This window comes from Lontra canadensis, unplaced genomic scaffold, assembly GCF_010015895.1.
Source record: "Lontra canadensis isolate GAN:19392208 unplaced genomic scaffold, GSC_riverotter_1.0 scaffold22, whole genome shotgun sequence".
Classification (NCBI taxonomy): Eukaryota; Metazoa; Chordata; class Mammalia; order Carnivora; family Mustelidae; genus Lontra; species Lontra canadensis.
Genome location: NW_022631016.1, coordinates 8021953 through 8039213, shown reverse-complemented (window position 1 = coordinate 8039213; position 17261 = coordinate 8021953). Strand labels below are relative to the sequence as shown.

General features: G+C 50.8%; 1 protein-coding gene across 1 annotated transcript in view; it reads right to left on the bottom strand.

The window, feature by feature from the left end:
- ANKRD33B (ankyrin repeat domain 33B) overlaps nt 1-17261 on the bottom strand; it is a 70934-nt gene that overhangs the window by 19098 nt on the left and 34575 nt on the right. The window contains exon 2 of the mRNA XM_032861873.1: nt 5942-6071. Coding sequence (XP_032717764.1) covers nt 5942-6071 — 130 coding nt within the window. The remainder of the gene's footprint in view (nt 1-5941; nt 6072-17261) is intronic.

Sequence of the window (17261 nt, the reverse complement as noted above, 5' to 3'; positions counted from 1 at the left end):
CTCCAGTGACAATCAGGGAAACACAACAGCAAACCGTCACTCAGGGATTGGCAAACACTCAAAATCGGTCTTTTCCAGGGTTGGCAAGAATACCCTTGGGAACTGGTGGGAAGTTAAATGGGTATGGGATTTGCTAAAGGCCCCTTGGCAGCGGCTACGTAAACATGCACGTCCTTTGATGCAGCAACGGAGTGCTAAGAACCTCTCCGTGCACTGCTTCTCTTTCCTTCTCCTCCTTTGTTCTCAGGCCCCGAGGTGGGCCTCGACACACAGCCCCTGCCCGTTCTCGGCCCTCGGGTCTCTGGTGCGGCTCAGTAGGGGCTGGGGCACAGGGAGAGATGGGGGTACTCACCCCTGCCTCCCTGCCCAGCACCCGCCCCACCGGCTGCGGGCTTAGAGTCTCAGGTGCACTAAGGGACCTGACACTAAGAACTAAGGACACTCAGGTGTCTGGGGGTGTCTGGAACCCCCAGACACAAATGACTTCGCGACAGCACCGTCCCTAACAGACTAATTCGGAAACCCGGAACGCACCGCTCTCCACGTTGGGGAGGCTGGAATCCGTGGGCTGTGGCTCACCGCGGTGCCCTCGGATAGGAAGTAACCGCGCGGTAAATATTTGTTTTCAAAGAGGATTTTGCACAGAACGGATGAGTGCCGCTATGGGACACGGGACGCGGCCGCGAGCACACAAGCACACCCCGGAACGTGCCGCAGGAAGAACAGGGTAAGTCTTCCGTCCCCCGGGGGTGTGAACAGATCTCCTAAGGTCAAAATCTTTACAGAACCACCCACGTGCGGGTAAATAAAAAGCGCAGGTGCACACGTGTGTGTCCGACAGGGAGAGAGGCTGGGAGTGTCGGTGGCGGGGGTGGGGGCAGTTTGTGAGATGGAGAATGTGGGAGAGGAGACCGCGACCTTTTTCTCAAAAGAATTACTTCTGCGGCGCTTTTTCTTACCGTGAGCGCACATCCCCAGACAGCTTTTTGGAATTTAGAAGCCATTCAGTAAGTAAAACTGGTTATGGAGTTGGATTAAAATGGGACACAACCTGGTGCCTGGTGGCTCAGTCGCTGGGTGTCTACCTTTGGCTCAGGTCATGATCTTAGGGTCCTGGGATCGAGCCCCGCATCGGGCTCCCAGCTCACTCAGTGGAGAGCCTGGTTCTCCCTCTCCCAGTCCCTCTGCTTATGTTCCCTCCCTCGCTATGTCTCTCCCTGTCAAATAAACAAAATCTTTTTTTTAAAATGGGACACGACCATCTCTCGGCTATAGCCCAAACAGCCTGTCCTCCGTGGCGGGGAGCGGCGCGAACAGATCCTCGGCGAGTCTTCCTGCTCACCTTCCTGATGGCTCCGTGTCCCACGGACATCCCAAGGGCTGCGCGACTTCCCCAGCCTTGGGTACCCACGAAGAGCCGTCCCCAGCCACCCCACTGGTATGAGACCCTCCCAGGCTCCACTTCTCAAAGCGGGATCCCCAGACCAGCGGCATGGGCATCGCCGGGGGCATGGGCCGGAGCTTGTATAGATGCGCCTTCCGAGGCCCCTCCCTAGACCCGTTCAATCTGAAACTGGGGGGGGACAGGGCGGCGGGCAGAGCTGGACAATCCCTGTTTGAACCAAATCTGCATCAAAACACAGATTAGCCACCCCCAGCTGATGCTGGCGCTCACAGTGAGGAACCAGCCCTGGGAGGTCCTGTCACCACCTTCAGAAACAAATTAGGGGCGCCTGGGTGGCTCAGTGGGTTAAAGCCTCTGCCTCCGGTTGGGGTCATGATCCCAGGGTCCTGGGATCGAGCCCCACATCGGGCTCTCTGCTCAGCGGGGAAACCTGCTTCCCTTCCTCTCTCTCTGCCTGAGTCTCTGCCTACTTGTGATCTCTCTCTCTCTCTGTCAAATAAATAAACTCTTAAAAAAAAAAAAAAAGGAAAAAATTAGGGAAAAAATCACTTCCTCCCATTGAAGCAATTAAGACAAACAAGGAAGTGCTTTTTAATCAGATTTCTTCAAAGTAGCAAAACAAAAACAAAAACAAAAACAAAACACCTTACTCCTCCCCACCCATCTCCCCTTAACAATTCAGTTCTACAGCAGGCCTGAGGTGGGCGTCCCAGGGGTCAGAGCCCAGGTGCAGGGAGCGGGGGACTGCCAGGGAAAAGGCTGCGCCCAGGACCTAGCCAGACGCAGCCACGGCTTGAGCCAATCAGCAACCAAGCTAAGGATCTGGACCCCAGGAGAAAGAGAAGTTAAAAACAAGAAAAGAAAATACATTATAATAATACACATTTTTTGAAGAGGGAAGAGACTCCCTTTACCCATCAAATTCACAACTGTCACCACCAGACAACAGAACCGGAAGGCCCTGGGGCCGAGGAGCTAAGTGATTTCACCCTGAACTTGACCGGCTTTCTGTGTTTAACTCCGCTTGCTTATGTGGTTTTCTTCAGAACATTGTGTATTACATTTTATAATAACTTAACAGACCAGCGGCGGTGCCAAGTAGAGAAAGTGACCGGGGCAGCCACCGTCCCACACGACCCAGCAGGGGTCACAGCCCGGACACTTCCCCGCAACACCCCGACGTGTGGGGCCCAGAGAATGACACACATGCCAGCCACGGTGATCCTAATGGTCTGACCACGCTACAGTCTCCCACGCAACCACAGGGACAGAGCAGGGATGGGAGAAGCTGCTGGGCTGCCCTCAGCCCCGAGCTTCTCCCTCTGCACCGCTGGCCCCAGGGCCCTGGGCCCAGAAGGCACCTGCTGCTTCTCCCTCTGCGGGGCCTCTCTCTGACCCCGAGAGGAGCTATGTCAGCTGTGACTTAAAGTACATCAATTCCAGAAAATCACAGCCCCTGCGGAAGGACGAGTGTTAGGAATGAACCTCTGGATCCCCGCCAGTTCCTCTGTTGAGCCCTGACTGTGTTTAGAGACAGGGCCTTTGGGGAGGTGACAAAGGTTAAAGATGATCACTAGGGTCCAGGAGCCCTGGCTCAAGAGGATAGGTGTCCTTATCAAAGGAGACACCAGAGACCTCACACACTCTCTCTCTCTCCACCACGGGAGGACACAGCAAGGAGGGGTCCTGTGCACGGAAGGAGGACTCTCACCAGGAACCAAATGCCCTGCATGGCACCTTGACCTTGGACTCCCAGCCTTCAGAACCATGAGAAACAGATTTCTGTTGTACAATACCCCCAGTATGTGGCACTTTTGTTATGTAACCCGAACACACTGACCCCGGGGATGCTCGAGAAGAATAAAGTAAAGGTAATCCGCTGAGTGGCACAGAAACACGTTAATGATATCATGCGCAGAATCTGCCCAGATCTTAGAGTAAAGGGATGGGGGAAATGAGAGAGACGGTGCGGCGTGAGGACCGGGCGACTTACTCTGGGTCTCAGAGGGAGTCTCAGGAAGAACAAACAAAAAAAGGCAGACAGTGTTTCACAGAGATGAACTGAGATTTCCTAAAAATACACCGAATGTAAGTCACAACAAATGCAGAGAGGAGCTGAGACACGACCACTGGGGCCGGAGGGGAGGCAGCGTTATTTTCAATACCAAGGATGAGGTGAGAGATATTTCCAAGTTTCGGCAAATATCAGGGCCTCAACAAAGACACAAAAGGAGGCTGGACTCGGGCTTCCCCTGAAACACTCAGTGGGGGGAAAAGGCAAAGGACAAGTCGCTAATCCTATTATTTCAAATGGGCAAGATTTCAGAAGGTTCTCTCGTGGGCATTAAACCACAGCCAACACCCTTAATGCACACAGAGTTCTGGCAAATCCGTAAGAAAGGAAACCTCGTTTCCTGCACATTTTCCTGGTGTTCATGTCTAGCCCGTGCCACGGGCCCCACTCTCCAGCGGCCCCCCGAGCCCTCCGCTCTGCACCCCAGTGGACATGGGAGCCTGGAGCTCCACACCCCCCACCTGCCACCGAGGCCTCTTAGACGCCCCACGTCTCGAAGCCCTGAGCGCCAAACGGAGCCGGCACTCCTCCACGATCACTGTGCATACGTCTCTCGGGGATTCGTCATGCCCCATCCAGTCGCTAGAAGCCAGCCCAGAGGTCACCATTCTGTCGCCCCCCCCCCACATCACACCACTTTCTTGGCCAAGCAGTTCCTGCTTCCTCTCTGCCATGGAAACGGCTCCTGGGTCCCCGAGGGCTATCCAGCCTCTGTCACCCACACCCAGCCTCATGGCACTCAAAAGCATTCTCTCATGTTGCATCTAAACCCTTGACGATCTGGTCCCTGACTCCTCTTGGAGCCACCTACCATCCCTCCAAGTCACACGGAAGCCTCCCACCACACGGCCCGAGAGAGGCCCGGCTCCCTCTTCGCCCCATGCACTTGGCTGCCCCAGCTGCAGCAGCCTCCCTCTGACTCCTGCAGTGCCTGGTTCAAGTCCCCGAGTCCCCCCTTCCATGACCCCTGCCCTCAACCAGCAGGCCAGCCGGGGTATTCATGCCCACGGCCCCAGGGGGCCCCCTCCATCAGAGCTCCATCAGAGGCCTAGGCGCTGGGGAATTCCTGGAGGGCAGGGCTGCCCTTCATGTGGGCATCCCCAGTTCCTGGGCCAGTGGGAGGCGGTGAACGGGGAGCCCAGGATCACTGGATGCCCCCCGCTTTCCTCTCCACCTCGTGCACTTCAGGACATCATGGATCTCAGCTTTCGGAGCCTGGAGTACCCCCACAGAGGCAAAGCTTTGCACCCTAAGACCCAATGAGGCAGATGCGTGTTGGCACAGCCTAGTCCCCCCTAATTCGGGAGGGTCCCCCACCTCCCCCAGCTTGACTAAAAAGCAGTTGTACAGACCACTCCCTGTTGACATTACAGGGAGTGAAGCTGCCAGATGCTCGCTTTGCTGGGCTCCCCGGGTCAGAGTCACCCTCGTGCCGGCTCTGACCCAGGAGCTTGTGATGCCCAGTGGGACAGAGAGGCCTCTCTCTGCTGGTGGCAGCAAACACGCTCTTGCCAGAATCAATGTGCAGTGCAGTCAGGGGCATCTTCTCCAGCTTCCCAGCCTGGAGTCCAAGGCCCGGCTCCCCACGCCATCGCACGGCGCCCTACATTCCGTCAGTAAGCAAACACCTCTTCTTCCCGACTCGGCGGGAAGCAGCGTCTTTGCAGCTGAGAGCCTGACTCATCAAACCGACTGATCTTGCAAGCCAAGAATTTCCGAGGTGGTCAAGTGACAAACCCACTTAACACCCCAAGGACAAGCGACATGTGGTCCAGAGGGACGAGCACAGGCTTGTCTCCAAAAACGTCCGAGGACAGTTCTAGAGGAGGACAGCCACCAGGTGCTCGGCAGTGACAGCAGAAGTTCCACTTCTCGCGGTGACAAACCTGGGCTGAAGGACGCTTTGGGGGACGCTCTCTCCCGAACAGTGCAATCCCGCCTCATTACACTGATACACTCCAGACAAGCAGCTCCCGGCTTTTTTTTACATCCATGGGCAAGTGGAAGGTTACCTTGTAAATATGTCTAGCAGATCCAGTAACCATCACTTACAACCTGTCTATGGGATCTAGTCACTATCACCAGCGAGGGTGGGAGGTCACCAGCATCTCTCCGCTCCCCATCTCCAAGCACTGGGTAGGCGCGATGCTCTAGGGGAAGGGATGACGAGCCTGGGTTTCTGCGGCAGCTTCACCTTCAAAGATGCTGGGGAGTTATCAGGGTGACACGTGCCCAACAGTGAGCTCTGCACAAACTGCATCGTCCCCAAGGCACAAGGAGAATGCATCCCTGTCCTGACCAGCCCTTTCCTGTGCCACCTAGCAGTAGAATAAAGAGCTGATCAATTCCCGTCCTTACATTGATTTCACAAGCTGAGTTCAAGGGCAAAGCCCTGCCCCCCAGCCACCCCCCACCACTTGGCAGCTGCCCCCCAGCCTCCGGTAGGCAAAGCCGGGTCTTACCTGCCTGCGCGGCTGTGATTAGGGCCGTGTTCCCCTCGCTGTCCTGCCAGTTGACATCAACGTGGGGGCACTCGGCTAAGACCACCACAGTATCCACAAAGCCATGGTAGCAGGCGACAATAAGGCCAGTCTAGAAGTGAAGAGGGAAGCGGGTCAGAGGGCCAGAGCCCGAGCATCACCACCGAAGACCCCGCGTGCACACACTGTCCCCCCGCGGTGGGACACAGAGAACCCCGGGGCCCGGTTCTGGTTGGCGGTTTAATAAGCCAGGCACTTGTTCACTCTCCAGTGTTCTTAGAGGGCTACCCACGAGAGAGGGCACGATGCCTGGGAAACATCCAGAAACCGAGATCCCTGCCCTGTACGGTGTACCTTCTAACGGGAGGACAGAGCAAACTAGAGAGCCACCAGAGTGACGACAGAGCGTGTGAGAAAGGAGACGAGGGTAAGAGAGGCTGTGAGTGCGGGGGACACGTGGCTCAGTCTCCAATAGAGTGCGCAGCGGGGGCTCCCTGGGAAGGGGACAGTAGATGAAGATGGGCAGGAGGTGAGGCAGAGCGAGGGCCGTGGGAAGGCACCCCTGGGAGGCCCGGGGGCTGGAAGGAGGAAGTCAAGGGGCATCGGAAGCCCAGAGCCCACAGCACAAACCCTGAGACAGGCCGAGTTTTGAGCGATTAGTCGTCAGGTGCCCTCATCAAGTCCAGCTGCAGGATGGACACAGAGTGTACGAGACCAGTCTGGTTACGGGGAGACCAGATGGGAGGGATGGTATCATTAAAAATAAATATTTGGTCTTTGTCCCCAGTTTCTGGCACACAGCTCTGAAAACACTTAGAAACTGCAGTTCTTACATGCTCATGAGACGACGCACATGGTGGGGGGGCAGGGTGCTGAGAGCATCAGGACGGAGGCCAGTCTCTAGAAAGACCGACCGCCACGCAAGCAGGAGGTCAGATCTTGCCGCTTCTCTGCACCAACCCCCAACCCCACCTCCAGAGAGGGGAGTAGGGCTGGAGACGGAGTTCAATCACCAACAGCCAATGACTGAAATCGTACCCACTTAATGAAAGCTTCACAAATACCCCTGAACAGTGGGGTTCGGGGGGCTTCTGGATTGGTACTGAGAGGGGGGTTCTCCCAGAAAAGGCACACAAGGTCCGCACCCCTTTCCCATATCTCGCTCAGAGCACTTCTTCCGTTTGGCTGTTCTTGGCTTGTATACTTGATGATAAACCAGTGACAGTCACCAGTGAAGCACTTTCCTGAGTTCTGTGAGTTACTCTAGTGAATCATCAAACACGAGGGCGGGATGGGGTGGGAATCCCCAAATTTGTAGCCCGTTGGATCAGTGGGGGACCCCTGGGTCAAGACTGGCAGGACGGAGCCCCACACCTGTGGGTCTGCACTAACTGGAGAGTTAGGGTCAGAATTCCTGGCATTGCTGGAGACCACTGGTGTCAGAGAACTGGAGAACTGGGATGGAAGAACCACACGCATTTGGTGTCAGAGGAGAAAGACATTACAGGCTCCAGGACGGGGAGAAACGAATTTCTGCTGTTTGATCGGCCATCCACTTTCCGGTATTTTGCTGGAGCCACTGAGCTGACTGAATGGTGGGCGATCTAAGGGTCCTCGCACACACAGATTTGGTGACACACTAAAATTCAAGATGTGGCCATCCAGAGCTAAGGATCACGTGACACTGAGCACTGCCAGGCTCTCGCACCACCGCACGGGGGACACTCGCGCTTAGAGCAACTCCACCTTGACCCAGCTCTACGTGGGCCAGCTTTCCAACAAGAATGCCATTTTTCATGGAACAAGGAGGAGGCACGGGCAATCCCACCTTCTTATCTCAATAAGCTCTGGTTGCTGTCCCAAAAGAACACTGAATCACAAATATTAGAATTTTTAGTTTTAGAGATGACCAGAGTTTCCTTTTAATACTATCATCCGTTCCGCAGCATAAGGAACTCTATAATGTTGCGACCACAGTCAAGCCTATTTCCTATGCCCCAGTTCACGCCTTCTTTGAAGTGCGTCATTCCATCCATAGCGTGAAATGGCTCACAATAACTTAATTTAAAAGAGAAGAGAGCACGCGTGAGCCCAGGTTTTCAGTGTCTGTGATAACCAGAGTTCACTGCCACCCACATCTGCGTTCTCCCAACCAACGTGTCTGCTCACTGACACTAAGAGGTCTGGAAAACCTGTGACTCCACTCAGTAGGCACCAGAATCTCATTCTGGAGGTTTATCTCAAGTGTCTGACAATTTCCTGACTTATAAATAAGGCATGCTGGACACAGTGTAACATCTTGCTTCTTACATAACGACACAAGAAGCTCATATTTATTACAGAAAAGAAAACAGAGAAGACAAAAAATTACCCAGACACACACAATCTCACAAACACACAGATATACGCACATGCATGCATGCACATTTTTCTATACCCAAATAGGATTACTTGCTCTATGTTTCAATGAGGACTGTATCAGTAACATCTTTTCACATCAATCAAAACACTGGCGTGTCAACATTTCTACCAGATGTGGAACATTCTATTCTAGAAGGGCAAAATCATAATTTAATGCATCCCTACTCTTGGATGGGGAGATCAATTTCCTATTTTTTTCCCTATTATGAGTCACAACTATAATGAAAACCCCTAGAACTAAGGCTTTGTGCATCTCATTCCTTATTGTCTCAGGAGACATTCTTAGAAGTAGGATTTCTGGACTAAAGGAAAGAAATAATCTGAAAGCCTAGAACACACATTGAAAAACCTGTCCTTCAAAAACATCCCAAAGAGCACCCACCTTTGCCAATCTGGCCATCCAATCTTTACTTAAGGACCCTGGGTTAAAAGGAGGAATTTCCATCAGCGGATAATAAAGCAATGCTCCCAGCGCTCCTGATGCCTGACTTTGGTTCCACGCTCTCTCTCTATCATGCTCACCTCCATCCCTTGCTACCATAACCACTAGGAGGGTCCGTTCTGGAATCACAGCCCCTTCTGACCACCTAAGGTAAGACATCCCAAAACGTGCAGCACACCGCTACTGAGAGCAACCTTGGAAATCTCAGCACAACCTTAGGTCAGAAATGAAGATGATCGGGGAAAAAACAGAAACTTAAATTTGAGAGCTCAGGATAAAATGGTACTGGATGCCTCTTGTGTCCCAACAGGGGCTGACTGGCTAATTACTATTAAAAACAATAACCTTCATTCCCTACGCTCTGGCGGTCTATTGGCACCCTCAAACCATGGTCTCCCGAGACAAACCACAACAAGACTTGTCACAACTGCAAATAAATATTAACCACTTGCTAAACTGACAGAAGCCCATTTTCAGATGGTCCCTAAGCCACATATAGACTGGTTATTTTTTTAATTACCAAGTGTCCATGAGAATAAAATATGATTATTAAGAAAAATTCAGTAAACTACCTATAATGGGAAACTTCTATTTCGACATCAGCTAGAAATTCAAGTCCCTCAAAACACAAGCTTAATTTTTAAGGCTACACACCATAGAAATGGCACAATTACAACAAAAATAATGAGATGTTTCTGCTTAAAAACTGTAAGGGTCTGCACATCAAAAAATGAAAATATACAAACCCAAACCCCATGCCTCTCACTAAGAAAGGAGGCTCTAACATCAGGATTTTAACATCATTTACTGTATTGATAGATGAAAGAGATGCAGGCAGGAGGAAGAAAGGTCATACCACACACACACACACACACACAACCAGAAAATGCACAGGAAACATCTAGATGAATTACACCAAAGTATTAACATCCTCTGTAAAAGAAATGGGAATAGAGTGTACATGATGGTTAATTTTAGGTGTCATAATTTTATGTTGTACCAGATACTTGGTCAAACATTATTCTAGATATTTCTGTGAAGGTTTTTTTTTGTTTTGTTTTTTGTTTTTTGTTTTAACGAGACTAACATTTAAATCAGTATACTGAGTAAAGCAGATTGCTCTCCATGATTTGGGTGGGCCTCATTCCATCAGTTGAAGGCCTGAATAAAACAAAGACAGACCTCCCCTATGCAAGAAGGAATTCTGCCAAGGGACCACCTTTGGACTTGAACTACAACTCTTCCCTGCGTCTGCTGCTTGCCAGCCCACCCTGCTGATTTTGGATTTGCCAACCCTCCACAACTGTATGAACCGACTCCTTAATAGAAAAAATCTGTATGTGTGTATTAGGTCTGTCTCCATAGTTACATACAGTTGTTTTATAGATACATAGAGCTAGCTAGAGATACACTTATTTGTGTGTCTCTAGCTAAAAACATATGGAGATATATAGACAGAAATACAGATACCTAAAGATACTCAGACTCTATTGGTCTGTCTCTCTGGAAACTCCTGATTAAGACAAGGTAGGTGGGAAAACACACTTTGAAGGAACTGCTTTTTACCCTATGTTTCTGTACAGTTCTTGTTCTTTAAAACAAAGTTGTATTTGTGAGGAACTTGCATGATTTTAATTCACAATGAAAAAAAGTACAAGTAATGGTGTTTATGTCCATAACACTCTCATTAGGAAATACAATTTTATGACCACCACTGTAAACAGTGGAGGAGACAACCATCTGTGAGGAGGGAGGAGGGGCGGAGGGCAGAAGCAACCAGGAGCTGACAAACAGCCAAGCGAAGAGACCGGGACACCAAGAAGCTCTATGAACCCCGAGGCCGAACCCCAAGCCCGTGTGGTACAAAAATAGGTAGAGGAATTATCCTGATCATCCAGAAGAAAAAGGATATTACCCACATTCTAATGTGAGAAAAAAAAACTCCATTGTTCATAGTACAATTTTTTAAAGTTTGGTACCAAGAGAAGAAACTTGAGTTACTCCAAAGTTCACTTCCATGAAACACCTTTCTCCATCCTCCATAGTACGACCACCGGCACGAAGCAGGAAATGGTCACACGGCTTTGGGAAAGAACTTAAGAATCTCAGTCCTCTACAATAAACGGTATTTCTAGAAGGTGCCATGAGTTACTGCTAGCATGGGCCTGATCTGTTGGGTCAGGTGTGTTTGGCATAGTTCCAATAATCTTATTTATGATAAGCACCATGATGAGAACATAAATCACAGGACGGGAATCTGATCTGTGATGGTCACTGCTGAGTCCCCAGCTCTAAGAACAATGCTGAGCTGTGATACATTTATTGAACAAATAAATGAAGATGAGCTTTTTTAGTAAACAGCTTCTTCCTAGATGGTCAATGGATTTGACCTTTGCACTACCACACTTTGGTGGCAAGGGTGTGGCCCGCACCCTCTGGACAGCAGGCCATGTCCACCTTCAGCCCTCCTCCACCCCCATCTTGGCCCCAGCACTGGTCCTAACCATTTGGAAGGCAACAAAAATCCAGCAACTCCATTCACGCTAACAGTGCCTGAATTTGCAGGCTTTAAATAATTCTCACCAAACTATCACTTTGTAAAATGTTGCTTTTGTGTTATACACCTTGTAAAACATCTGCAGCTTCTGTGAGGAGACATGGGACTCTGAGAAATGTTTCTGGTCCCCTGAGACAGGCTCACAAGCGGGACGGCCGATGAGGCCAAGGGAGCAGCAGGGGAATGTTCAGGAAAACCCATAATCTTGGGAGACAGGTTGTTTGCAAGCCTGGAAGTCTGTCAGATGTTATAAAACACATTCTAGGTGGGCCTTCTAGAATAGAAATCACAACCAAGTTTTCCTTTGTTAACTTTTAGGAATTGAGTTAAAATCAGGGCCCTAAGTAAAGAATATTCCGCTGCAGGGGAGAGGTTGGAACCAGGATAAAAATAACCCAGACCACTGGTTGCAGCAAAGACAATGTCCTGAAAAGGGGGAGGTCCCTGCCCGGGCGGGATTCCAGGTTCAGCCCCACCCAGATGGAGCAAACCCAAGACGGGCTCAGATTTTCCACTCTGAGAGTCTCCTGTAAACGTGTCCTTACCGTCTAATGAAGCTATTCTCCCAATGAGATTCCAAAGGAAAGGGCATTCTATGAAAGTCTTCCTCCAACGCTGGTTCATTATTTCAGCACAGTGCAGGGAGAAGGTGAGTAATGATGCTCCAAGGCCAGCTCCACGGGCAGGAATGCATTCCGCCGGCCTTCCACGGGCAGCCCAGGAGCGCCTGTGCACCTGCGAGGCACCTCACCCTCACCAGCCCCGTCCTGTAGAAGCCCGACTGTGCTGTTTCTCCGTGTATCGTTCAACTAAGAAATGGCTGCTTCTTTCACTTGAGGCAAACCCTTCCCTGCTGTCTTAGGGGAGCCGACGGAACTCAACCGCAGAGCCCAGGCAGCAAACTTCCTCTCTCAAGTGTCTCCCTAAGAACTCACATTAGCGTGCAATTTCAATGAGAGGACATGTTGTCTTTTAAAGTCGCACACTTATTAGACTTCGAGGTGTGATTTTTTTAAGTGTCTTGATCCCAACTACTTCCTGTGATGTGTTATCAGAAGTCTGGAGGGTAAAGAAAGAGATGTCTGCGTCTGGCGCAGAGCGGGTGGAGGTGACCACCTGGCCAGGAGGCAGGTGCCAAGGGCACCGCCCACTGTAGAGCATGGACCCAGGACCTCTCAGAAGCCGGCTCACAGAAACGAGTCCCATGAGCATTCCATAGACAGCTGGTGCAACACACACTTAGGGCCTGCTTGTGCCAAGCACAGCTCAGTGCTGCAGGGACCCCGCCCCAGCGCCACTGATAAGCCGCTTGTGCCCAAGCAGCCTCGACTCCCGGAGCTCTCTCCGCAAGGTGGGGGGAGCATTCATTGTAAACAGATTCCAATTGTTTTTTTTAAGATTTTATTTATTTATTTGACACAGACAGAAACAGTGAGCGAGGAAACACAAGCAGGGGAAGTAGGAGAAGGAGAAGCAGGCTTGCCACTGAGCAGGGAGCCCGATGCGGGGCTCGATCCCAGGACCCCAGGATCATGACCCGAGCCAAAGGCGGACACTTAAGGACTGAGCCACCCAGGCGCCCCAACAGATTCCAAATATTGAGAAAGTAAAACAGAAAGCAAGTGATACAACAAACACGCTCGTCACACTGACTATACTAACAAAGGCTAATATGCTGTCCTAACCGCTTCACACTACTGTAAGAAATCAGCCTTCCAGAAAGGGCCAACATCCCTTTTGGGGCATCCTTCCTCCCCAGAGGAAACCAGGTATGTACTGATAGGTATCCTGACGTGGCTTCTGAATTTTTATTACCTATGCCACGTATCCATAAACAATACGTCAGATACAGAGTGTTAGTTTGTACGTGAAATATTTACAGAAAGTCGTATTCCTGTGTACCTACGGAGCCCGTAACCTGATCTACTCAGGGCTGGATGTGAGAGAAACCCAAACACCAGACAAGCACACCGTCCCCACATATGGGTCCCTCACTAGTCACTCGCACCCCCAAACTGACAGACATTTAATTTAAATTGGTTCCAAAGTCCCACAGGTGTAACTAGGGAGCACGGAGTTAGGACCTTGGTCTGTATCTCCTGCCGCACCTGACCTCGAGGTACTTGGGAATTGGTGTCTAAAAGGGTTTCTGTACCAGGACGCTGTTTACCTGCAGGCCCTATGTCTCTATCCTGAGAGGCGACCCCTCGTCCTGTGCAATGTTTACCGCATCCTTGGCCGCTGTTCACTGAACACCAGTAGCGTCCGTTATCCCCAATGACTGACAACCAACAATGTCTCCAGACACTGCCAGATGCCCCCACCCTGGGGCAAAATCACCACCCGGTGAGAACCATCTACACGAGTGAACAAGATGGGGGTAGGACCCCCCCAGAATGCTCTCCGAAGTGGCAGCAGGTTCTCACACGCCACCCCCGGAGGACGCGAGTTCCGACCTTCTTCCATCAATACCCAGCCCGTGTGCAACTCGCTTTTTTTTTTCCCCAGCTCTATGGGAAGTCCTTGTTACTGTCTTTAGCTTGCATTTCCGATCGCCAGTCAGATAGAAGCCCTCCCACGTGTTCCAGGGAATGACTGATTTGTATCCTTTGCCCATTTCCTGCTGGCTTCTTTTCCTTATTGATCAGGCTGAGTTCTTTACATATTCAGAGTCAGCACTATCCAACAGAAATAAAACAGGAGCCACAAATGTAAGCCATATACTTAGTGTTCTGGTGGCCCCATGAAGAAAAAGAAATCAGGTGAAATTCATTTTAATGCTGCATTTTATTTAACCCAACATATCCCAAATATGACTGTAACACATAATCAACATTAAGCAAGATATTAACGAGGCAACAGGTGCGGGGAGGGCGCCCTGAGTCGTGCTGAAACCTCCACCCGTGAGCTCTTGCTGCATCTCCTGGAAAGGGGCAGAGGAAATTGCCATTGAGAGTTGTTGATTCAGAAATGTGAAGCTATAAATAATGAGATGAACTCACTGGGAGTCTAGCAGAAAAACAAGCGGTTGGAAGCTCACCATCTAGAGGGTTTTGCTTTCCCAAGTAACCCTTAGCACTCCCCCAAAAAGTCCTGATCGACATCGTTCCTCCGCCTCCCGTCTTCCACATGCATAGGACACACACTTGCCCACGTGTGTGTGACAGTCCACAGGGGAGCTGGTAAGGAAAAAAAAAAAAATTTAAAAAAAAAAAAAAAAAAAAGGGCAGGGGGGGGGGGGGGGGGGGGACCTGAGTGGCTGTAGGTAACAAACAAAAGCGCATTTGTCCCTTCCAGACAGAAGTTTCAGGAGACAGCACACGGTGTCCCTTTTTTGTGCATGGACTATCCTTGGAGCTCAGAGATGGACTGTCTGTCTCTCAGCCTGCGCCTTGGTGAGGACTTGGGGAGGAGACCCCCACCCCCGCCCCGCGCACCTCCAGCCAACCTGCCAGAGTATGAACGAGTAAGCAGCAAATCTTGGGGCTTGTTCCTTAGCACGGCAAACACACCATACGCATAACCTACAGACACACGCATACAGAACAGGCACAGGTGTTATATAACATACACTTACACAGATGCCGATTGATTTCCTGTTTATTTTTCTCCTTGGCAAACGCTGTCCTTTATTTTAAGATTATGTCCTTGCTACTCGATTGGGCCTGCAATGTACTTTCACGTACAACAGGATGGAGAAAGAGTTTCCGCTGATGGTTTCCTTTCTCAGCTTGCAACACCGAAACCTGGTAGCCACGTCCCGCCACACGTTCCAGACACACTCACGCGAGGCCGGTGCTCCAGCCCGGGAAGCACGGCTCCTCTCCACACCATCGAGGGCACCTGAGCGCCCGCGCACGCTGCCTGCCATCCGAGGCTGCTGAGCTCCAACACGGCCACATGAGGACCCCAGGGTGGGGCTCTCGCCAGCGCCAACCATCGCCGCTTGCCCTGCCTCAGCTCTCCAAGCCTCTGAGCCTTTGCCCCTGGAGGCGCCTCCACCTGGAGCACCTCCCCGCCTCCACGGTCGCATCCCCGAGTCCCCAGGCACACATCTGGTCCTTCCGCACGCGAGGGCTCGCCCCCTCTACACCCATCTGCTGGTGCTCCCACTGGGCTGGGAGCACTCCTCGCGGGAAGGTGGGCTCCAAGTGGAGAAGCACCATCTTTCTGACTCTGTTTCCCCAGTGTCTGGCATCCACGAGACACTGGGTAAGCACCTGCTGAAGGAATGAAATGCCCCTGACATGGTTCGGTACCTCCCAGCTCTCCCAGCGCTCGGCTTCCTGTCCCGACTGGGCCACGGACGCATGGTGACGAGCTTCGAGCTTTTTACGTTACGGACACATCCAAGCTAGGAACTTACTTGGGGTCCCGGGGAACCTCCAAGAACACAGGTGCCTTTCGTGTGCTAAGAATCACTCCAGCCGGTGCTGCCGGATCTGGGGCTGAGTCACACAGGTGGGAAAGCAACAACCAAACTCGAAGAAATCGAAAGCAGGCTCCAGGATTCCTCCGTGAGGAATGCGCGTCAAGGACATCAACGGTACGCCAAGAGATCTGCATAAAACGCCACAACTGCAAAACCCAAATCCACACGGAGGGATGATGGGCTAATGAACACAGGCTATGGGACACTCTGTCGCCCCCCCACAGGAATGATGCTGGAATGCAGGCGCTGATGCGGAAAGATCTTGGGGGGCCACCATTAATGAAAACAACCCTAACTTCATCAGAACAGGGTATGGGACACAACCTCTTCTGGGGTGAGCTGCTCAGATGTGTGCATGGCTCCTGGAAGGACTACGTTCATAAATGATCCTTCTTTGCTCTGAAAGGAGATGTAAGAGGGGTCCCTGGGAGGCTCAGTGGGTTAAATCCTCTGCCTTCGGCTCAGGTCATGATCCCAGGGTCCTGGGATCGAGCCCCACGTCGGGCTCTCTGCTCAGCGGGGAGGCTGCTTCCTCCCCTCTCCCTCTGCCTGCCTCTCTGCCTACTTGCGACCTCTGTCTGTCAAATAAATTTTAAAAGTCTTCAAAAAAAAAAAAAGAAGAAGAAGAAGAATCTAACTATCTAACTAGCGGGGCACCTGGGTAGCTTAGTCGGTTAAGTGTCTGCCTTCAGCTCAGGTCATAATCCAAGGATCCCGGGATCGAGCCCCACCTTGGGTCCCTGCTTAGCAGGGAGCCTGCTTCTCTCTCTCCCTCCACCTGCTGCTCCTGACTCATACTCCTGCTCTCTCTCAAAATAAATAAGTAAAATATTAGGAAAGAAGGAATGACTCTAACTAACCACCCTGAAGATACATATCATAAGAGTGGGGACTTAGAGATTTTATTAAATATTTTGGATTGGTTTCAAAGTCCTTTCAAGGTACACACATTATAAGCATACAAATATAATATTCTCATGATGGGGTTCCAGGCTATATTTATATTTTTATTCATATGTTCTTATGTCAAATTAAGAGATGCCTAGTAAGTTGTTTTATTTTTTTATTTTTTTAAATATTTCATTTATTTATTTGACAGAGGGAGACACAGTGAGAGAGGGAACACAAGCAGAGGGAGTGGGAGAGGGAGAAGCAGACTTCCTGCAGAGTGGGGAGCCCGATTCGAGGAAAGATCCCAGAACCCTGGGATCATGACCTGAGCCGAAGGCAGATGCTTAATGGATTGAGCCACCCAGGCGCCCCGATAAGTTGTTTTAAATAAACAACAACAAACATTACATGGATAAAATGGACAAAATATGATCTGGAAAATTCTTTCAGAGGCAGGGTTTGCCTAGCGGCCTTTGGATTAAGAAGAGACAAATTCGAGTTGTAATTCAAAAGAACTTCCCTTTAGACCAAATTTTCCAAACAACGTGAATTTTATTAT